Source organism: Erithacus rubecula, assembly GCF_903797595.1.
Source record: "Erithacus rubecula genome assembly, chromosome: 8".
Taxonomy (NCBI): Eukaryota; Metazoa; Chordata; class Aves; order Passeriformes; family Muscicapidae; genus Erithacus; species Erithacus rubecula.
The window spans coordinates 5,516,115-5,539,769 of NC_136659.1; the positions used below are offsets into that span (position 1 = coordinate 5,516,115).

The following is a 23,655-nucleotide window of genomic DNA, read 5'->3' on the forward strand; positions in this document are numbered from 1 at the left end:
TCCCTGAATTTCCTCAGTATCTGCACTTACAGCTGTGCACTTCTATGGCCCAATAATCAGGCCCTGGGAAACACAGCCTGGGGAGGGAAATGGGGAGGGCAGAGGATGTGGAAAACAAAGATGCATTAACCAGTGAGCACCTGTCAGGGCTTGTTAAGATCAAGTATACTGTGGCTCCAGGCTTGGAGCTTTTTATTCATCTTGCAGCAAGGAGAAGCAGCTTTTGATTTCACCCCATCCAGTGTGTGGAAAGGTGCAGCTGAGGCTTGGGTTGCTTTGTTGTGGGGTGCACCTGGGCCCATGACTGCAGCCTGACAGGTGCTGGCCCTCCCTAGGGTATTTTCTACTGTTTTAACCATAGAAATAATGTCTGGCAGGAAGATTTAGAGTTGTTTTTTTGCCCTACTGTAGCAGCCTGGTCGCTGGCTGGTGCTACTGTTACCAAGAAACCTCTGAAATGTTGGGATAAATAACACTCTCTTTAAAACTCTGTTTTTAGTGTTAGTGAGTAAGGCTTTATTCCTGGCCAGGAGGGGGTGTGTGTGTGGCTAAAAACGTTCCAGCCTCCACACTGACCCAGTACAAAACTTCTTTTACTTATTTATACACTATATATATATATATATGTATGTACATATAAAATACATTCTAGGAATTCATGTAAATAACATAATTATCTTCATTAATTAGTATTCTATATTGATTTCTTGTCCTTCATGCTAATTTGGTTCACGTTCTTTAGTCCTCTTATCATGTTTCTCAGCCAGGGAGCCCCCAATTTTCCAGGCCTTAATCTCCTCTGGTGTCTTCTGGTTATTTCAACGCCCTTGAAAGGCCATAAATTTAAGATCCTCAGATGTCCAATCTTCAACTCCCTTTGGCTCTGCTTGCTGAAGCTTGTCAGGGTTAACCAACTAAGGGTTCCAGTGGTTTAATGATCGCAGTAACGTTAAGAGTCTGGAGAAACTTACAAAGTGGGCGTTGCTTACATGCAATCGATCAACTAATTAAAATGAGTTTAGCAAAGCTCTATCATTTCCAATCAAGAGCTCTCATTTCTTACAGAGGAGAACACCTGACTTTAAAAGAGTGTTTGTGTTTAACCCAAGCACGCTGAACGCCCTCAGGCCGCTCACAGGAACCACCGCGGGCGGGCTGCGAATGACCTGAGGGCAATTACCCACCAGGCCGCCATTGCACCTGCCCCAACGCGCTGGGCGGCTCCGCGCCCCGCCCGTCAGGGGAGAAGGCGAACCTCCCCGCTCGGTGCGGCCGCGGCAGGAAGGCTCCGCCCGGCGCGGCCCCTTCCGCCGCGCCCGGCCCCTTCCGCCGCTTCCCCGCCATGGTGGGCAAGGCCCGGCGCCCGCGGCTGCACCGCGCCGCGCCCCGCGCCGCCCGCGACCCGCCGCCTCTGCCCGGCCCCGGGCCCGGGCCCGCCGGCGGATGGAGCGCGGCGGCCGGGAAGGTACCGGGGGCGGGCACACGGGGCGGGGGCCGCTCCCCGCACACGCTGCGGGCCTGCGGTGTGCGGCGGTGCTGGCTCGCGGCGGGTCCCTCTTGGCTGTGAAAGCCCCGTGGCAGCACCGTGGTGTCCCCAGCCCGCCAGTGGTGGTGACACAGTGACACCAGCACTGCTCCTGGGGTCACCGTGCCCGTGGGGCAACCTGAGCGCAGTCTTGCAGTGCCTCTCTTCAGTTTTCAGAGGAGCTGTTTATACAGATTATTTAGGAGATTCTGTTTTCCGTAGCTGCGTTTTGGATAGGCGGTTCAGGTGCCTCCCCCTGGCCCCCTCACAGCAAGGACACAACACAGTAAATGTTTTTTCGTTGTGAGGAGGGAGAAATTGCCTGTGCCAAATACAGCTGGGATTTAAACCACTGTGAAGTTATGTGTTGGTGATGGTAGAGACTGTTGGCTAAAGTAATAAATTCTAATCCAACCAGAGTAGCTATTGCAGATTGTAGGGAGGTGTTGCATGCTTAAAGCGTGTTGCTGAAGATTTGGTGAGTTGTTTGCACTTACTGAATCTGCTTAATGTCAATTGATTTAGGCTTTAATCCCCTAATCTCCTCATTTGTTGCTTATCTGTATTGTTCTGTACCTGTAATAAATCTGTCTTCCTAAGGATGCTGTTCACAGCTCTCCTGGGAGTGAATGCACTTGAGTGAGGTGAGGTTGAGTTGAGGCTGAAATCTTTCAGGAGCAGAACAGTCCAAAATGAGACTTTGTGAAACTCTTCTGTGTAGAAGACCTGTGGGTAGGTGGGAGTAGCAGGATAGTATGGTGCCTTGCATCCCCTTGCCTGCTCAGGAGAGACACCTGGTCACTACCACTGTTCCTACCTGGATGGTGCTGGGTCTGATTTTTAAATTTTTTTAAACAAGTGTTGCCTGGTGGTATATGTATTAATTCCTGCTTTATGTTTCTTTTGCATAAGGACTGGGACTTTTCATCTTCTGGTATATTTTCTGGGCTGAAAATTGACCCTGATACCCTAGTAAAGAAGCTTGACTTGGACTCCAGAAGCATCATTTCCTCCAGAACAGGTTTGTTGTATTTTGAATGAGTGCTGTGTTAGGTTGTGAGCAAAGACACCGGGGACTGCATTTGCAGTGGCTTTTAGTGGCTATCCCAGGAAGCTCAGGGAGCTACAATGCCAACATTGCTTCCTGTGTTGGCTTTTAGAAGAGGTTTGTTTTTGTTTGGGCTTCTGCATGCATGTGCTTAGTAATCCCTAGATGGGGGACTAGCTTCAGGCTCTCATGCAGCAAAAGACTGGCAGGGCTGAGAGCACAGCTGTGACCTGATCTCTGGGATTGCTCTGTGGCTGCTTCCTCCTCACCAGCAGCCATTGGGAAGACAATGCTTTGTCAGCAGGTTCTCACTGTGTACCAGCAGAGCTTCACTCACAGCAACCTGACTGCAGCAAGTCTTCTGTCCTTTGCTGTTGTGGGGTCCATGGCTCGAGGATTCCTGGGCAGGAGAATCTTAACTCATAGGGAGTGTGGAAAGTGAGAGGGGGGATGTGATAGAACCCTTTGATTTCCAGTCCCACAACAAGGAAATGCTCCCTTTGCTCACTGTGAGACAGAGCTTTGTGTTTGAGAGCAGTCTGCCCTTCTACATATCTGCAGGGTCTCAAAATATCTCTCTGAAACCTGAATCCTCACCCCCCATAAACTGTATGTAAATATTTAAAAAATCCCCAAAGGAACAAACTACCAGACAGAGCCTGGTAGCACAGCAGGCTGTCCTGGTGCAGAAGATGCATGTGACTCCCAAATACCTCCTTTGCCATCTAAATTAACTTTTTTTTCTCCATGTAGATAAATGCTGCAGTGACTTTGTTTTCCTGTGCAGGGCTATAAACAAGTAAATCACACAAGGCCAAGTGGTTGCCTAAGCAGTGGGAACTGCCCATCAGTGAAATTTGGGCACAGACTGAGGAGGTGGGGAGGTAGTGTGAGGACACATTTGCCTGCTCTCTGCACAGAAACCTTGGTGAAACATTGTTTTTGAAACACTGGGATCATTGTTGGTAGCTCTCCTGGGAAGAGGACACGTCTGTGTGCATGTGCACGTTGCCATCTCTTTAATTAAAGCAGACAGCCTGTTGTTGGGGGCTGGCAGCCTGCAGTGCCAGCCTTTCATTGCAGGCTGTCCATGTCTGGGTTATAAATAGAGCCGTGCTGCTGGTCCCCGTGCAGTGCTGATGATGCAGATGTGCAGTGCCTGGCTGTTTCTCTCCAGGCTGTGTGCTGGCTTCCTGCAGACAGCCACGCTGACCCCGCCGCTCTGTGCGCTTTCCACATCATCTGCTGGCAATAACTGTTCATTGGGGGGCTCAAAACTGCAATTCAACCAGGCAAAAAGTGATTGGATTGTTGTTTTACAGCTTCCCAAGCTGTTGTGCCCTTTCTTGTTGTCGCACTCTGGTGCCACGTAGAGGCTTTTTCATTATGGAGATCTGTTCATTTGTTTTGTGTTAATTCAGTGAACTGTAACTAGGCTGTGCATATAATAGCAGACACCATAGAGTTAGAAAAGAGATTCTAGGCAAATGTGCTTTGTCTCCTGGCATCTCTGGTCAGCTCAGAGCCTGTTCCTCAGGATGTTCAAGTTGACTCTAACCCTCCCTCCCACCTCTTTCTCCCTTTCCCCCTCAGCTTAGTGCACAGGGCAGGAGGGTAGGATTCTCCTACACGTTGCTATTTTAAGATTTAATAACGAGACAAAAGCATGCTTCCCTCCCACTTGCTTTTCAAGCTCTGAGAAGGTCAAATTGGCAGACTGTAGGTGGGCTCAATATCTCCTGTGCTTTTTGCAGCTAGGGAGGATTTATTTATTATTTTGTTACCAAGGCTGCTGTGTGGCAGTTGGGTAAGCAGGTTTTTGTCCTATGTGTGTGTATATCTCACATTATCCGAGATTGATTCACATTTCCAGGATTGCTGGTATCTGTGTTTTGTGTTTAGATCTGGCCTTATGCTGTTTCAAATAAAAACTAGTCTGAGGAAGATGTTGGAATTGGGTTAGATTTTAGAAGATGTTAGCTTGGAGCTCGACAGTAGTCAAAAAAGCCAATTAGATGTTGGGAAGTAGAAGGAAAAGAGAATGTGGAGAGCATTGTTAATGCTCTGTAAATAAACCCATGGTATAGGGAGCTTTTTGATGTAATGTGTACCACCATCACAGTGGTGAACTAACCAGCAGCAGAGCATGGTTATAAAAGGGATAAAAGGCTTCACCTGGAACAATTATTTTGATGTGTCAGAGCCAAAGGGCTGCAGTCCTGTAGGAAACCAATCCACTGCTCTGCTGGGGCTTGAGGGCTGTTGCTTGTGGTTGCCAACAAGAGAGGACACCTCTCTGTACAGTTTTTTCCTCAATTTGGAAGTGACCAGATTTTCCTGCTCTTTTGGCTGTGGTGGTTTTGAGGGGACAGGGAGAAACATGATGTGTAAATTGGAAAATCCAGACTCTCCCGCAGGGTTATCCCAGTTAACACGAGTGCTTGTGTGTGCTGGGATGAAAGGAGTGAGGTCCATTTTTGTGGGAAGATAAACTGGTGGTGGTGGTTCCTGTTAGCTGAAGGTCTGGATTTCCTGGGGATTTCTGAGGATTGTTGGTGCATCTGGTTGAGGCGGGGTGCCCTGTGGAAGTATCTGCTGCTCGTGGTAGTGGTCTGTTGCTTCCTTTAGATACAAGGCTGATTCAGTGTACTTGTGATTAGTGTGAGATACCAGCACAGGCTGTTCTGGCAGCAGTAATCCTTGTGGCATGAGAAGGAGAGGGTGGAACTGTAATGAAAAATGTCACCAAAATGGAATTCATTGTAGGTGAGTCTTGCGTGATGTGATATAAAAAGGCAGTGGTCTAAAAAGGAAAGTATTTTAATACGGTAGCTCTGAGCTGTGTCGTGCTGTGAAGCAGACCTGCTGCAACTGCTTTCCCCTGCTCTGCTTTTTGTCTTTAGTCATTAGCTCAGCTTAACACCGGATTCCAGATGATTTCCACACATGTGTAAGTACCAAAAGCCAGCACCATCCCTGAGACTGCTGGAGTTCAGTCCACGAGTTACTTTGTGCTCAGTGATTGCTTCCTGTCAGTATAGTTTACTTAGCCACTGACGTAATGTAAACCCAAGGCTTTGCTGTAATCTAATCCACGCCAGGACCTCTGTGACTCCAGTGAGTGGATAAGTCTCATTTGGGTGAGCCTCTGTAGCGTGGGAATTAAATGTTTCCTACCAAGTCAGAAATAATGGCCTGTCATATCGGGGTTGCTGCTGCTCATTTTTTGTTGTTTTCTTTAGCTTTCCTCTGTCAGTGTTTGCTCCTTGAAGCAAGGGCTCGTTCAAGCTTGGCTCTAGCTGAGCAGTTGCTTATGAATGTCTCTCTTTTTTTTTGGAGTGGATGATGAACCAGTTGTGTAATGATATGAACAACTGGATTGGTAGCTTCCTGCTTTATTTTCAGCTACTCCCAGAAGGGAATGGTGAGAGCCTGTGTTACTGAGAAAACAAAAGTGCAACAACAGCAAGTGTTCATAATTGTTTGCAAAACCTGATACAAAATCATCCTGAATTCTGAGGTTGGATTTCACGTAAAGAAACACTCCTCATTTTACAGTGAGGATGCTGAGGCCCTGGCACAGGTTGCCCAGAGAAGCTGTGGCTGCCCCTGGAGGTGTTCAAGACCAGGTTGGATGGGACTTGGAACAACCTGGGATAATGACAGATGAAAGAGGGGATTTAAGTAGGTGCTCTGTGCAGGTTTTTTCCAACCCAGGCCACTCTGTGGGTCTGAGATTCTATCCCAGGGTGTGAAGCATAGAGTGAGCAGGTCATGAGCCTGAGCAGAGGATTGCTCTGAAGATCAGGACTGTCTTGAAGCACAGGAGCCACTGTCAGTGGCACACGGGTGTAGTGGAGGGAAATGACTGAGCATCTGACAAAGAAGGAATTCCTTCTCCTCCTGAAGAAATGTGGAGATAGGAGATGATAAAAGCACACTAAGCAGGCATTCACTGACAGCAGTGAATTTCTGGGGTCTGCAGGCTGTGTACAGCCTTGCCTTCCCCCTTTCTGAGGTTCTCTGCAAGTTTGTTTCCAAGCTTCTGTTTCCGGAGTCACTGACAGATCCCTTTGTTTGCACCTTGGCTGCTGCTCTGCAGTTCCACATGTGCTGGGTCTGTCACCTTCCCTGCTTCTGCTTGAGCTGTCTCTGCACCCACTTGTCCAGTTCTGTTCTCCTTTTGCAGCCTCCAAGAGAAGCAGAAAACCTGTGGTTGGTTGGTGTTGTGGTCCATGCAAAATGATTTGCTGTCCAGTTTTGTTTTTTTTTTTAAATGGATGTTGTACCAGAATGTTACAGAGTCCCTGTAAGACCTTTCTGATAGCACTGCTGTTCCTGCACTGTCTAGACTCATGGCTGCCCCTGCAGTGGATCCATACCAGCATGGAAAAATTGCAGCCATGACCAGATTCCCATTACTCTTCTGGAGCTCTTGACAGGATGCCAATATTTGTGTCCTATAATTTATTCCTGTCTTTGATTGGATTTCTGCATGTTTATTGCCTCTAAATATTAAGGTTCCTCCTCTTTTGTCCTCATGCCTCATTACCTTTCCTCTGTTTTGATTTTATGTTTTGTTTTGTTTTTTTCCCACTCTTCTGGTATACTGGGGTGTTTAACAATTGAAAGATAAAAAAAATTTTAAATTAATTCTGTTTTTTTTAATGAATGCATCTGTTCTGAATATCAGTTCTAAACCTGTTCTGGTTTTTCTTAATGCATGCTTGGGGGATTTTGAAATCTGCTTGTGTTGGTCATTCACATCTCTGCTGGATCCTCACAATTCCACTGCTGTTGCTTTTCTTCAGCTTTTCATTCTGTGCTGGCAGTTGTCAGGCCTGCCTTGTGTTTGTTTTGTGCAGAACGCCTTCCTCAAGCTGTTCCCCACAGTAGCACTGCTCAGATGGGAAGCTGTTCCCCACGTTCCCAGTAACACAGCTCAGATGGGAAGGGCTGTAAACGGTGCTCCACACTCTGAGGATGGCAGGGAGAGGCTGCAGCACCTCCAACGTGCTCGTGAAATTCCCCTGGGAAGTGCCTGTGTGCTGTGCTAGACCCAAGTGGTGAGGTGTTCCTCCTCCATCTGTCTTTGTTATTAGCTGCCCAGGCTTTGGGCTGTGGGAATTTGGGGAGTGGTGAAATGCTCTCCCTAAGGCTGTCAGTTATGCCCTTGGGGTGTAGCACTGAAATAATTTTAATGCCTTTGAAAAATCTGGTGGGTGTGTGGGTGCTGCCCTGGAAGGAGCAGCTGTTTGAGTGGTGTTTGAGCTGGGAATTCTTGCTTTAGCTCTCCCCCCACCTCCACCCCATACCCTCTGCAATGTGTCTGTGTCCTTTGTGTCACCTGCACAGGTCCAGGGTGTGTCCTGGGACTGAATGTGCACATCTCAGCTCAAAGGGGAAACATCCCTACATAAGCTGGTGTTGCTTCTGACATAGTGTGTGAAAGTGTTTGAAACCTCCAGTAACAACATTTGCCAGAAAGGAAAAGTTCCCAGTGAAGGGAAAATTCTCTGTAGGGATTAAACTCTTTACCTCTCCCCCAGACCCAAGGTTGGTCACCCTGGTAGCTTGATAAAGTGACAGATGGCAGTTTACCTTAGCTGAGTAAATTGCTTTAGGTAGCAAATGACTGTACGTTCCTTCTTCCTTGCTGTTTGACTGAAATTTATTTGGTTTTTTGACTGCATCATTAGGACATGCTTTTATCTTGACAATGCCAATCACCTTTTAAGGGCAGATTTGGTGTCTGAGAGTTTTGTAATAGGCTGCTAGAAAACTGCAGTGTGTTTGAGAGGAGCTGAGGTAGCAGTTTGTCATCTGGGAAGCCTCTCCAGTGAGGTCAGATGACCTCAGTCTACAGGACACCTCAGCATTCTGTAGTTCCCAAGAACTTGCTAAGCTAGAGGGTTTCTCTCTTCCTTTGGTTCAAAGGATTAAAGTCAGTGGGAGTCAGATTGACCAAGTTCTGTAGCAGTGGTGAACAGCTGTGGGGATGGGTTGAAATGGAGAACAGAGACTTGCTGTGGTCTCTGGGGAACTGTGGAGTAGAGATCCTGCTGAAAGATAAAGACATGGGTGCCTTAAATAATAATTTTTAAAATAAGGTTAAAAATCCATGCTGCTTAATGTTGCTTTAACAATTTGTCTGTGCAGTTTGATGCTGGCTGTGAGAATAGCTGTGGGAAGCTCCACTTTAATTAAAGTAAATGCGATTAATTGAGAAGCAGTAAATGAGCGTCTGAAGCTTGCACTGTTTTCAGTGCTTTTACTTCCCTTCTGCAAATAGAGCATTTCCATGTTGTGAGTGCCTTCTGCCAGATCACAGGAATCAGTTGAGTTAATATTTATGGAACTAATTAACTTTTTTGTTTTCTTTCCCTCCCTCTAGCTGTGGCTAAGTCTCTGTTCTTAAATTTAACATTAAAAACCCAAAAGACTCCAATTAGCTCGTGGTTGAGCACTACACAAACGCAAACATTTTCCTGAGAGCCCAGACCTTCCAAAATGTTTTGCAGCCTGTGCCAGGGGAGGAGGCTGTCAGTGGGAAGAGCTTGAAATGAGTCCTAGGAGTTTGAAGGATGTGTCAGAATGCTCTAGTTTCTTATTATGGTTGGTTCCTTGGCTGTGGCTGCTGTGTAACGCTCACCAGTAGCACCAGTGGAAGGTGGGTACCTGCCCTGGAGCAGCCTTTCCATGCTGATGGGTGGATGGAGAGGAGGATAAAGCTCAGAGAGGGATTGGACACTTCTTTGGAGAAGCTCCTGAGGTGCTGTGCTTTTGCAAAGCCTTTTTCCAGGCTTTGTAAAATTTGGGTGGCTCAAACATGAGCTTTTTAGATCAAACATATTAGTTTCTTGTGCCAGTGAAAGGCTTTGTGAGTTTGAGTTTTGCCTTCCTGGCCAGGAGTGGTGGGGCATGGCAGTTACATGTCGTGCCATGTCTTGCTCTGTGTGATCACAATTCCTGAAGCTTTAAAAAGATACTGATGTAGCCTGGTATTCTCCTGTGAAATGAATTTAAAATGGTTGGACGTCCTGACACAAAAATAGATCAGCGCTGCTTAGGAGAGTACTGAAGCTGTGGTGTTACAAAAGAGGGTTATGAACTGAAATCCTTCTCTTTGCTGTACTAATGGTAAAGCTTTAACATAATAAATTCTATATTATAAATTCTACAAAGAGAGAGGTGGAATGGCTCTGGGCTGGTGCCAAAGGGGCCTCCCAGCACAAGTTCCAGTAATGCAAGCCTCCCGTGGGGTGTGAGAGGGATGGCTCAACACTGCAGGAATGGAGAAAAGAAAAAAACTCTCTGAAGAGAGTTGAGGAAGCACTTGAGGGAAGGACAGTTGTTAGCTCTGGAAGTTAGAGCCATTTCCTTGTCACCAGCAGTGGTATGGTGTGTCAAACTGTCAAATATCTATCTGAAACATGTGTCCTGGGAGTTTAATAGGCACTGTTTAGGAAATTGGTGTAGGCTGGTGAAGGGTGGGTGGCAGGAGAGGTTCCCTCTTCTGGGCTGCCCCTTCTGACTTGTCTTGATACTTTCTGAGGTGCAGAAATAAGTGATCCTTCTTCTGCTAACCCCTCTGGGAAATGTGGGAAGTACCTATGTGAAAAACATTATTTTTTGCTTGGTTTTTTTTCCTTGTAGTTGTTTTTGTTTTTCCCAAACTTCTATGCTATATAAATCAAATTTCTGATAAACCTCTGCCCTGCTAATGTGGGTCTTACTGAGTTACAGGCTGTGTTACAGGGAGATGTCCAAAGTTCATGTCTGTCTTTCACACCTAGTGGGATCTATAATGTTATTCTACTCTATGCAAGCTATCCTTTATTGTGGTCTTTGTGAGAAATTTTTTGGACCAAGGTTGTCTTTATGCTTGGGTGGAAATGCATGTGTCAGCTGAAGATCTGTTTATCCCCTTCAGGTTTTCAGAATGGCACTACTGATGCTCATATGTGGCATAACTGGTAATAACATCCAATTTGGGTTAGTTTTTTAGTCAAGTGGCTTGTAGAAAGGGGTTTTTGGTTTTGTTTTTTTGGTTTTTTTTTTAAATGAAGCTTTTAACACCATAAATCTCAGTGTACATCGTCTGAGCTAAATGTGGGAAACACAGCTATGCAAGGAGGGTACTGGAATGTTCTGGGTTGTTTGAAATGATAATTTGGATAGATGTAGATTGAACTAGCAGTGTTGCAAATGTTCCATAAGGCAAACCATAGAAAGTTCTGGAGAAAAATCCTGCTGCAGAAGAATAGGCTATCCAAGCAGTTCTTCAAACAAGAAGGGACTGTGAGCTGGAAGGTACATAGTGATAACCAACTCCAATGAAATGTGGTGTTTTACAGAGTCCCAAGCAGGAGATTTGAGTGAAAATGGGGTGTACAGACTTATTTCCAGACCCACTAGTGCTGTGTTCTTAATTGCTTGGAGAACACACAGCAAATCATTAGATCTACTTAAAGAATTTTGTCTTCTGTGAATGTTGTGGGTGTTTGTGCCTGGTGTGGCTGTGCACATACCTACTTAGGCTGATTTCTGTTGCATTTCCTAGCTCCACGGCTTTTAAACTTTGTTTTTGCTTGTGTCTATTTTCCTCTCCAAGGTTATTTGTAAATTCAGGTCACTGAGTGTTCTTATGTAACAGGAATGGGCTTCTTTAGCATGGAGAGGACATTTCCAGCTGCCGTGGGTACAGGCTGTGTCTATGCACGCAGCACTTATTTCACAATGTGGTTTGAGTTGAATTCACCAGGTGTGCCTGTGGACAGAGAGACATGGGAAGGCTTTTCCAGACTGCAGGAATTCTGTTGTTAGAAATCACAGTTTTAAATTGCTTTGTTCAGTGACACTTCCATATTTCCTCAGCAGAGCCTCTGGCTATTGTTTTTGATTCATGCCAGTGATTTGGGACTGCAGGGCTGGGCTTGGGTAGGGCTGGGCTTAGGTGTGCTCCTCTGCAGCTGTGCTTGTTGTTTTAGTGTCTGTACCTGAGTGGGTTTTTATTTATGGATGTACCATACAGATGTCTAGGTAGTGTTTATATGGGATTATTGCAACTTCTTCATGGATTTTCTTCTTCCAAAATAGAGGGCATTGGCCTGTTTACCTGTATTTGGTATAAATGGCAGGGTTTTGGTAGCAGGATAGATGCCAGAGCTGTCACATTCTGGGCACTGCCAGGTCCAAAGAGCTGAAGTGCAGCCACAGCTGAGGCTGTCAGGCACAGTGGTGCTGTATCTGGGAAAACATAATTAAGAAGAAGTAGAAAAGAAGTGAGAAGAAGACCAGGGGCAGGAAAGGAGGTGCTGCAGTCACCAGAACCCCAGTGGGTAAATGTGAGGAGGAAGGAGCAAGGAAGGAGCAGCAGAGAGTGACTGTAATGCCATTCCTGGCCCAGTGCACTGCTCAAGGGAGCTGGGAATGAAGAAGCCAGAATGGAGTGGAGCTGAGAAGGGGGTGGGTGGGGGAAAGGTGTTTGCTTTTCATCATCTGATTCTGTTTTAATTGGCAATGCATTACATTAATTTTCCCTGAGTAAAGTCTGTTTTGCCTGTGATGGTAATTGCTGAGTGATCTCCCTGTTTACCTCAGCCCTTTTCATCTTCTTTTTCTCCCCTGTTCTTTTGAGGAGGGAGGGAGCAGCTGGATGGGCATCTGGCAGCTGGCCAGGGTTGGCACACAGCATCACAGTAGCTCAGTAAAAACTGAGATGAAACTCAGTATTGGGTAGAACTTTCTCTGTGGTGGTTCCTCTGCCTTCCTCACTGTGTTTTTCAGCTGAATGTGTTCCAACCCTGGTGCAGATGCAGAGACACCCTTGCATGAGAGCTGAATTCCTTTGCTTTTCATTGAGACTCACAGGTGTTGAAGCAAGTCATTCTTTCACATGTCTGTGGTACCTGTAACAACATTGTGATCCTGAAGGTCAGAATTAGGAGCTGCTCCCCTCCCTCTGTTCAGACAAGGAAAGGGAACAGAACAGGGCACAGCCATATACTCCAATCTGAAATCAGGGGAAGTGCAGAACAGATCCTGGGCCCATCTGGGTGTTTCTTCTGCTAGTCTTTGCTGTGTGGGATGTGCTGCTCCAGCTGTGTCTGCATTGCTGACAGCTTTGTAGCACAAGAGGATGTACCTGTGCCAGAGCAGAACAGATCTCTTTTGAGAGTGTTCTTTTTCAGATGTTAGATGTGCTCATTAGAGGGCAGCAGAATAATTCTCCCTTTTTCTAGGTCAGGTCTATATTTTTGAATATTTTTCATCTCTGCAGGGCATAGAACAAAATTTTCCAGTTCCTCCTTCAGTTTTTCCTGGTGTATTAAATGTACTAAACAGCAATGCTCATATGAAAACCTTAGCCTGTATAAAGAAATATGGAGTATTTATAGTAAAACTTGCTTCTTTGAAGCTTAGGGGTGTTGCAGGCTCATATGAGAGAGAGCTTCTCTAAGATTAAACCATAAATGGTCAGCACAGTATGTGGAAAAACAGCCAAAATAATATTTCACAGCTAACTTTTTTTTTCTCAGCCTAATTCTTATTTGACCTATATGTCCATATGCATCTATGGATTTGTTTGCTGCACTCCAGCTGCTGCTGCCACCTTTTTCTGCTTGAAGAAAATATTAAAGAACCAGTCTTGCTTCATCCAAAAGTAATCTTTAAATAAGATCTGATGTACACCCCCCACCATCCTCTGGAATGTAAATACTATAAATAATTATGGCACTGTCTTTAAAGTCTAAGTGAGGCTGGGATTTGGATTCCATCATCCCAATACTTAAAATGCATTATTTATTTTGTAACATTCATAGAAGGTGGCTGTAGTACTGACTTTGTAGCCAGTGTATTTTTCAAAGAGCTGGGTACAAGTCCTGGCTGGGAGTAAACATCTCCCATGCACATCTTACTGGTGATGTTTTGCATGCTGTTGACTTTTGGAGGAGGTAAGTTGTCAAGACAGCTGGAATAACAGGAAATATTTTGGTTTTTTTAGATTTAGCAGCATCAGCCATTGGTTTCCAACAGCTGACTGATTTTGGAAGGTCCTCAGTGGAAGCAAAGCTTCATTAATTAATCTTTGCTCCTTGACCTGACATGATGGACCAGGTGGGAGAATTGGCAGGGAGAGACATGATCCCTTTCTCTCTTACCCACAGTGTGTTGTGTGTTTTGCCATCCTGCAGGCTCCTTTGTCTCCCTGTCCTTTACCCAAAGGTGCATGTGTCCACCCAAAGAGACAGATCCCTCAGGGGTTTGTGAGTGCCTTGTATTCCTCACATCCATGGGGCCTCTACCAAAGCAACATGTACTTGGCTGCTGCTTTCTGTCCTGAATTATTTTTAGGGTAGTAATATCCAAACCTGCAAACTGCTGAAGTGGAGCAACCTTCTTGATACTGTCAAATGTTGTTCCTGGCACAGTGGCTTGGATCAGTCCTGCCTCCTGGAGAAGTCCAGATTGTGCTTTGCAGTCCTGATTTGGGATCCACCATGTAGCTGGCATTTCTTCACATCATGCTGTGACACCTCAGCAAAGTCAGGGCTAATGGGAAGCTCCTCATCAGGGAAGGAAAGCTGAACAATGCCATAAAAATATGAACAATGGCTCATAGCTCTTGGCAGCTCTTGGGCCATTAGGTAAAATTAATATCCTGTCAGCAGGGTAAAAAGATTAAACTTAGTCTTACACCAAGTGAGAAACATGATGAGTCTGTGGGCGTGTGGATTTAAATCCATTGGACTGTGATCCATATTAGGAAATCAGCAGGCATGGTGCTCATGCCACAGCCTTCTTCATGCAGAGAAACACTCATCCTGCCAGCATCTTCTGTGCAATGTGGGAATGCTCCTGGCTTCCCTTATATAATGAGAATCTCTCCTGGGAACTAACATGGTGTTTTGTTGGGGGTACAGGTATCCTCAGTAGGCGGGTTTTTTTGGGTGTGGTGAGCCTAAGTGTTGCAGATGCTACTTAGTAAGGGGTGTGTAGCTTTTTTGTTCAGGGAGCACTTTCTTCTCAGAAAGTATGCCAGTCTTTTTTGCCCTGTAAGCATGGGGATACTGAATGGGAGGTGAGGGGATGGATGGGCACTCTCAAGCTTGGCTGCTGCAGTCCCAAACCTGAGAAGATCAAGGCAGTGCCAAATGTCTGGCAGCTCTGAAAGCTGACAAGGAGTGTCAGGGAAGCACCTACTCATGGTGGTTTGTTCCTTTGCCATCCCCTGTTATTTCTTTTAACATCATGGGTTTTCTCACCACAGCTCTGTGCTGGCAGCTGCTGATCTCATCTTTGCATGGGCTGGATGGGGCTGAACCCGTTTATGCTAGTGCAGACAGTGTAAATGAGACTTTGTTGCTGGCCTGTTCTGCTGGTAGGGGAGAGCATCAAGTACAAAATGGCAGAGCTCTGTCATTTTTAAATTTTTTATTTTTTTTAAATTTGGCTTGCTTTAAAATAGATTCTACCAGGAAAATGTCACTCCAAGATGGGTAGCCAGTACTGACCTGCAGTTGAAATAAAGTAAAGGTCAAGAGGTGATGGGCTGGAGAGAAAAAGACCCCAACAAAACAGCTTCTACCTCTTCTAGAAGCTCCCAGAACTTGATATTTCTTTTTAAAAAGGAAAATTTTCTGCATTTAAGTGAGCCAAATGGGTATATTGGAGTAGAGAGGCTTGCTCTAAGACCTTTGTTTGAAAAACAAGTCTTGTGTGAGAGTTGTGGGTCAGACAAAGAACTAAGGCAAGCCTAGCTTTGTCAGGAGATGGAGAATGCTGTGGGGAGTCTACAGTGAGGTGATGGTCAGTGAGGTCTGCTGAGGGGTTTGGTAATGGGATGGTGTCCCTGGAGCCAGAGGAAGAGCAGGAGGGGGTGTGGATGTGGGTCTGTCTGGGGGGGAAGATGCTGGGTGAGTGTCTGTGTTGTGTAAGATGACAGAGCTGGTGATCCTGTCAGTGCCTCAGGGCTTTTGGGAGCTCTGAATTGCCAGCTGAAGCAGAAGAGCAGTGGAGACAGCACGAAAGCAGCAGCCACCAGAAATGGCAGTGGCAGCTGGAAGAGATGGTGAAGCAGTGTTTGGACCAGTTCCACTTACAGGGCAGTGTGTGCTCCCAGGAGGAGAGAATGAGATGCTTGGACATCACCTGAAATGAGTGTTTTCATGGGCTAAGCCTGTTGAATTGTTTAATCAACATCACCACCATGAAAAAAAATCTCATCAAAACCCTATCAAAACTGGTAATTCACTGTGTCATGTTTGAATGCTAGAACTAACCTTTTGAGGTTAAAGTGTCATTTTGATCACACAGGGGCATCATGCAGACATAGGATCACCTTGATCTGTCCTTCAGGGGCTTCTGCTTGGCAGCTTCAGTCTCAACCTTGTGGGGAAACAGTTATTGGTGGTACTCAGATGTACAGTGCTGTGGTAAAAAAGCCATCTTGTTTCTGCTCTAGACAAAAACCCTTTGAGCAGGGAAGGATCTCCCATGTGGGGCAGGAGGCTGCAGATACTAAGCTGCAATAGATGGTGAGAGTGGGTTTGACTTCCATCACCACCTCAGTCACAGAGCAGAAGAGCAAGGATTTTATGCCTTGTACTTTTCCAGGTGCTTATTTTCCCAGCTCTATATTTCAAATAATTCCAAATTTTGAAATCTCTGTATGTGCCCCTTAAAAAGGGGAAGAATGGGAGGTTTCTGCATTGCCAATCCTGCTTGTCAGTTGCTGCCCAACTGAGCTGGAGGCTGGAGATCAAACATTTGCCTATCACAAGCTATTTGGGAAGCTTTCCTGGGTATTCTTACCCTCCTTACTTTGTTAGTGTTTTAGTCCTCTGTGTTTGCAGGAGCTTATAAAACCACTTATGATGCAAGTGGTGTTTGAACTGGCTGATCAGAATGTGACTGAATCGAGCCAGTAATTATTAACTTATGTAAATAGTGAAAGTCTGCTGGTGTTGGACAGGCCGAGTTGTGGTACTCTTTTCTGTGTCTAAATCTAAAATTACTTAGTAATACTGCTTTACCAGACTATCAGGTAAAAGAAATGAGTATGATTACATTTAATATGTGGCTGCTCAGTGGTAGAAGATGTGGCTGGACTTAATGTTTCCTCAGTGCTCCCAAGCTGCAGGTGTGTGGGTTTCCTGGTGTGTAGGAGCTCTGACAGCTGCAGATGGTGGGATTAACTCCTTGACGTATGGTTGTGCAATAGATAGGGCAGCACGGGGAGGGGGACCACACTGCTCTAATCTGCCACACACACAACAATCAAGGGCAAGCTCTGACAAGTGATTACTTTTTTTTCATTTCACTCTGGATGCATGGAGTGTTGTGAGTGGGGAAACTAACTCATGCCAAAGGGAGCCTGAGACCAGACATGTTAAAGAATCCAAGGAGGAGTGCCAGGAGAGGAGAATTAATCAACAGTTAAAATAGCACAGTGGAAATTTTGCCATGGTCCTAAAGCTCTGAGTAAGGTACAGAGTAATTACTTCATAAGAAGAATTGACTGGAGTAGTAAGGAAATGTCTTTGGAAGCTCTCCTTCTGCTTTTCTTTCTGCTGGTGTGTAGTATTGCCCAGGTCCTTGTGACTGTGAATGTGATGCCAGGTTCACTGAGTTTCCTTAGCACAGGGACAGGAAAAGCACACGTGCCTCACCTCAGAGGAGGTGTAGGAACTCACAGCAGTGTCTGCAGTCAGTGCTGTCTCCTGAGCTTTCACATTTATCTGCAGATCAGGTTTTTGCCATTGATGCCAGAAGTGTGGAATAAAGCAATGACTCAATTGATCAGAGCTTTCTTGTTTGGGAAAGATGACTGTGAGAAAAGAGAAGCTGATGAATTTTAATCAAATAGGCTTGCCCAGAGACTAAACTTTTTCCCAGTGTCTTCCAGTAAGGTAAGTAGGGAAAAACCAGAAGATGCTGAGTTCAAGGTGAGCAAAGATCCTTCAGTTAAGTTGCAGGAGCCCTTGCACGTAGTTATTCTGAATTTCTGGTACCCACATGGATGCAAAACAGATCCTCCAAAATAAAAATTCATTGGAGTACTGCATGCAGGCACTCTGCTTGGGCATTGCACCAAGCTGTGGTCAGGCCTGGTATGTTCTGAGCTCAGTGGTGCTATTTGCTGGTGGTCAAGCTGCACACCAGGGCCCCAGTTCAAGTCCTCAAATGCTTTCTGTTGATGCTTTGTGAGGTGTTGGTGTGTAGCCTCTGCCTGTGGCTGGCCAGACAAGGTGAAAGGCTGGGGGGCTGCCATGTGTGCTTCCAGTGGGTGTTCCCTCCAGCCCAGTTGCAGTGGCTTTTTTTTTTTTTCTCTCCTGAAGTTACAACTGGAGATGGGGCAGAGGCTGCCAATGGTACAGCTAAATAGTGCCAAAGTGGAATTTTTTGTTCCTGCCCTGATCCCAGTCCCAAATACGTTCATGCAGTCACTCTGTCTCTTGGCTATTTTAGCATGAAGTTGTCAGTACAGTATTTCTGTATTTAAAAACTGGAATGCAAGTGTTAAGAATCTGACCTTGTACATGCCTTTAATACATTTCTGTAGCAGACCTGCTGGAATTGGCTGATTAAAATACTTACGGGGTACAAGTTAAGCTTTGGGCTTTTTTTGTCTATTCTTCCTGTAACATTTTTGTAACTGCCACAAAATTGGTATATCTTCCCTGTCTGTTTTACAGTCATTAGTCTGTACTTACTTTCTTCTTTCCTGTGCTTCCTGCTGTCCTTCAGATCCATCACCAAATTAATTGGTGGGGAAAAAAATAACAGGGAAAGAAATGTGTCCACTGTGCATGGCAGGAATTTGCAGGCAATGCTATCTCAGGTTAAGTCCAGAATTGTAGTCTGCCTTTCTGTCAGATACCAGGCATCTGCTCCATGCTTCTTATTTCAGAATAGGATATACAGGTTTTTGTCTAGAAAATAAGGCCTATGGCCAGGACTAGAAATGTTAGCTACTTAACAATAGGAAGGAGAGGAGAGATTACTGTTCAGTAAGCAAACAGGGGAAGAAAATGGGAATTAATAGAAATGCCGACTCTGCTGCCTTAGAAAAGGGTAACTTGAGCCCAAGTGGTTGGGAAGCCACTCTTTGGAGGCCAGGAAAGAGCTACTGTTTGGAAAGCAGAAGCAGGGATCTCTTAGAAAGGTCAGGGACTGATTGGAGTAACTAGGGCAACACTGAAAGCTCATCAAAAAGAAAATAAGGTGGGGCAAGGCTTTTTTTAACTTCTCATTGGTCTTGCCCAGGATCAGGTGGTGGGAGCTCCTTAGAAGAGGCTGGAACTTTGTCTCTGCCCCTTTGTCCCAGCAAAGGGTGTGTCTGTGTCCCTAGCCTTGTCTTTCTTGGAGCCTGGTCTCTGCACACTGCAGAGTCTTGGTCGTGTAGCCTTGTCCCAAACCTTCCTTTTCACCTCATGCCCATTCATAAAGCAGGCCAGAGCATTGAGTCCTCTCCTGGGTTTTCTAATTCTGTTTTCTTCTGTTTGTTTGCTTATGCTACAATTCAAGCTGTGTCTGTTCATTACTTGTAAAATTCCCACCTGTGCATCTGAAGGGAAGTTTCTCTCATGTTTCTATCTTTAATTTAGAGCACAAACACAGGGCAGAAGAGTGGCTGAGCAAGTAGCACTGGTTTTATGTGTACCCTATGCTCTGTCATGTGCCTGGGACAGTTAGAAATCTGCTGTTTGCCAACACAGAGCATGAAACTTGTGGGACCCTGGCAGTCAGGATACAGAGATGTGAGTCTCCAAATGTTATTATCTTCAGGCACTTTCTTACTTGTTATGTATGTCTGAAAGCTGCTGCATCCTTGGTGGGCTTGCACAACCTCTTACCACCAGCTTCCTGATAGTCTTGAGCTGATAGTTTTTTGTTGTGTAGTCTTGCTGGGCTAATCTTTTACCAAGATCTCCCTTCTGGGTTTTGAGGCAGAGATGTTGACATCTCAGTGCCCCTAAAGAGTGAGCAAAAAATTAAGAGAGGACAGTAGACATGGTGGAAAGCTCATTCCTTGGAGAGTTATGAGACCTTAGGAGGAGAGGGGAGGCACTTGTGCCACAACAGGCTGAACTATACAGCTGTAACAGTCTGTGGGGAAGAAGAGAAGGAAAAGATGCTGCAGCAGAGTTCATTGTAAGTGTTTAACAGACATGTGGGAGACACAGAATTCACCCCAAAAGCTTTATTTCAGAGTGTGCATCCAGTTTTCTCTGTAGGAGTCCTCTGCCAGCTGGTCCCCTCCTTTGCCTTCTGTCTGAAAACAGGGAGCCCTGTATCTGAGTGTGGCTAAGAAATCAGAAAAAACAAAGTTGTAGTGCCAAGTCCTGCCTCTGTTCATCTCCCTTCTCCTGTGCCACATGTTACCTTTTTTCCCAGTGGAGCTGTGACCTCTGCATTTTGGCTGTTGTTCTTCTAATTGGGTCCTTGGGAAGAGCAGAACCCAGCTAAGAAATCTGTAGCTAGAAGTATGAAAGGAGAAGGTGAAATAGGGGAGGAAGGAAGATTTTTCAGGCTGTTGATGAGCTGGTGTTGAGCAGGTCAAAAACCTGCTGCTTAATGTTGCCCCCTGAGCTGTTTCTGAAGCTGCTTCTCTTTTTCCCTGACAGGCTGAAATCAGGGTGCTGGAATGTTTGATCAGGGAATTTGTTTCTTCCTTTTGATGGTTAGACATGTATTTCTCTATGGTCCCTGCGTGTGGTAGAACTGTGTTTGCAAGGTGAGGGTTGGGGTGGGTCAACCAATGATTTTCTTGTTTCTCATGGCTTGGTTTGGTGCCCTCACTGCTGAATCTTACTGTCACAAGATCATCCCCACCTGCCCACAAGGCTTGGCAGAGGAGCTGGTGTACTGTGTCAGAACAAAGAGAGTATCCAGACTGGGCACTCCCATCTTTTGGCAGCAGCCAGCAGGGGAAACCTTAGAAGTACAGCAGCACTTTGCTCAAAATGCTTATCTGGGTTCTTAAAGCATCCAGTGCCTAATAACTGTTGCAAAAAGCAAACTAGTGAGCTGCACAAGTAGAAAGCTGTAGGTACCACCAGTACCAAATCCAATGGGTGCCACTGTTCCTCCAGCTGTAGAGGTTCTGCAGACATTCCTTCTGAACTTGCTTTTGAACCTGTCCTGAGGCCTTGGGAGTGCTTGTGTGCTCATTCATGTCAGGCTGGAATAGGGACAACATTTGGCCTAGAGATATGTTGCTCCTGATGGATTTTAACTTCTGTCTAAAATAGATTATGGGTACTTTAGACCTTGGGGCTGAAGTCTGAAAGATCAGTCCAGCTGTCTCTCAGAGCTCCCTGTGTTTCTGCCATGTATCTCCCTTGGTTTGGCTCAGTAAAGAAGCAGGAAGCTGACCTGGGTGCAAGGGAGTTGGGCTTGTGTGCAGCACCTGGGGGAGGCAGGGTGGAAGAACCAACAACAAATGCCTGGATAAGCTAAGCCAAGGCTAAGCTCTCATTTCCCAGCACCCTGGGCTGCTGTGGAGTCTGCTGGCTGCTGTCTCTGTGCCAAGTTTCCAAATGTCATGTGTTGATACTGCCCCTGGTATTGATACTGCTTCACATTCCATGTCGATCTTTCCAGGGGAGACAGCCCTGGCTCTGTGTCATTAACAAAAAAGTCGATTGCAGTTGATTATTTTTTTTTTCCTTTGGTTCCATTAGAGCCAAGCAATCCAATACTGTGTTCATTATTCCCTGGAGCAAGTCAGCACTTTGCAGACCTCTTCTCTGCTCTCCAAAGCACCCCCAAGCATCCTGCCAGCATCACTGCAGGACTGGAGAGTGTCTGCAGCCCCTTTTACAGTAGGTGGGGCATTGGCATACAGAGACCTTGGAGTGGTGTTTTGGAGATGCTGCCTGTACAGGCATGTGGTGGAACATGCTGCCAGTTTCCCAGGAAAGCTGATTTACTGAACAAAGAGTTTATTAAATGAAATCAGGGCTCTTTCCCTGATGTGTAGCCCAGCCAAGGGTGAGGGCTGCCTACCTTAGGTGTGGCTGAATACAGTCAGGTTTTTTGACTGTTGCCTGACATGTTTTTTTGGAATGTGTGTTTTGGTGAAATCCCAGCTTGATTGTAGATGGTAAAGCACTATTTCAGGTTAATGGAACTTTTTTTGAGGAGGTGTGAGAGAAGCAGAGGTGTGACATTTCAGCTTCCTTGTCCTTGAGCTATTCAGCTCTCTGAACAATGGTGTCAGGGTGGTCTTTCCTACTGATGGAGTATCCTCTCTGCTGAAGAGGCAGCCTGAGATAGATACTTGCCAGTGTTACAAGGGTGCATTCAGGGCCATCCAGCAAATCCCTTTCCTCAGGCCTGGATTGCAATACACCCTATAGATGCTAATGTGGCAAATCTCCCATGAAGAATCAGGGAAACTGTTAGCTGGGAAGAATATTTAGGTGGATCTTCAAAGCTTTTACTAGGATTTCTCATGGTTTTGCACATGTGTTTTCATTGTACCCTTGCATTTCTGGACACTTGTGAAGAAGGGAGGGCTTCAGGAATAAATTTTGGACAGTCTTTTCCTACTTGAGGCAAGTCCAAGTCCATATTGGTGTTGGAATAGTTGTTGCCCCAGGAGATGGAGGGGTGCAGAATATCAGGCTTGGGTGTTACCTTTGGGTCAGCTGTCATGTTTGAAAAGTCATAGGTTCAGGATTTTCTGGGAAGCACTGATTGGCATAAGCACAATTGCTTCTCAAATGGAAGTTGCTGGAGTGAGGTACTTGATGCCCTTTTAGCAAACTAGACACTGGGGAAGTAATGATAGGGAGGAATTCCTCTCCTTTCCCAGCTCTTCTCTGCCTTCTGCTGTGCCCCTGAATGCTTATTCCTTTTCAGATGATGGAGAGAATCTATCCAATCTGTGCCCTGTGGAGAAGAGAGGGCTTAGTGACTGGGTGCTTCAGGTCACCAGGCTAGGAACAGAAATTATCCTCCTGCTAGCTCTGCTCCCTTTCTGCCCAGATGGGCTTTCTGTGGCCTTTGGTTTTTCTGTGGCAACACCAAACCTTTCTATTGGAGGACAAACTGAACTTAATGGTGTCCTGTGGGTGTCCAGCTTCCTTTAATATCCTTATTTCTGCCCCTTCCCTTGCTGTTCCCACTTCTCCCCTTTTGTTCTTTGCAAGAGCTTCATCCTTCTGCTCCTGTCATTTGAAACTATGATTTCAGCCAGTTTTGACAGTCTTCCCTTGACCTTCATGGCTCACTTCTTCCTCCTTCACTGTGGAGATATTTGTGATGTGATCTTTTTTTCTCCTCTCTGTGCTGCTGAAGCTCCTGTATGTAACTCCCACTTTTTGCTGATCTTGTGATGGGTTTGTTTTTACCCTGGAGTTACATATCTGCAGAGTCTACTCAATGCAGTTTCTGACTGGCATTGTTTCCTGGAAATATAATTAAGTATTGATCACTGGGCATTCAGCAGTCAAACAAGTTAATATATTAATTATGTGTAAGAGTATTTCATTCCAGTAATGTTTGTTACCTACTAGCTGACACTGTGTGTGTGTGTCTGTGTGTGTGTTGAGAGGAAGGGTGTAGATGGACCTTGGGGTGGTGCTTGCTTTCTCTTTTGCCTTTTAATGGTTATGAGCCCTTTACCCAGTGGTGTTCTGGGCATTGCTGTTTTCCTGATGCTGTTGTTTCTTGTCTTTCCTGCTCATTGTTCTCTGCTGATCATACATTTTCAGAAGCCTTACACTACCTCTGTGATTACTTCAGTTGGAAGCCAGGCTGGAGTAATCCCAGTCAACATCTTGCTTCCTGGGAAATGGCAGTGCCTCCCTACTCAGACTATCTGTCAGTGTTTGACCTGATTTGAGGAGCAGATCTGGCTGGAAGATGTCTCTCTGCAAAGCTTTCACATCATAGAGAATGCAGAAAAATCTACCTTGTCTTCCCTGGTGGTCTTCACAGCTCTGACTCCCACCCCTCCCTTGAACCTACAGAGGGGATCCATTGTGGATATGTGGTTTAATGGGGGAAAAAATGCTTCTCTGCTGTGCAGTCTTGCCACAGTTCACATTGGATTCTGTCCATTAAA

General features: G+C 45.7%; 1 protein-coding gene across 1 annotated transcript in view; it reads left to right on the forward strand.

Annotated features, from left to right (window-relative positions):
* Positions 1-1,302: 1,302 nt before the first annotated feature.
* Positions 1,303-23,655, forward strand: part of SLX9 (SLX9 ribosome biogenesis factor) — a 37,004-nt gene continuing 14,651 nt past the window's right edge. The window contains exons 1-2 of the mRNA XM_079310466.1: positions 1,303-1,465; positions 2,438-2,546. Of these exons, the coding sequence (XP_079166592.1) occupies positions 1,343-1,465; positions 2,438-2,546 (232 nt within the window). The 5' untranslated portion in view covers positions 1,303-1,342. The remainder of the gene's footprint in view (positions 1,466-2,437; positions 2,547-23,655) is intronic.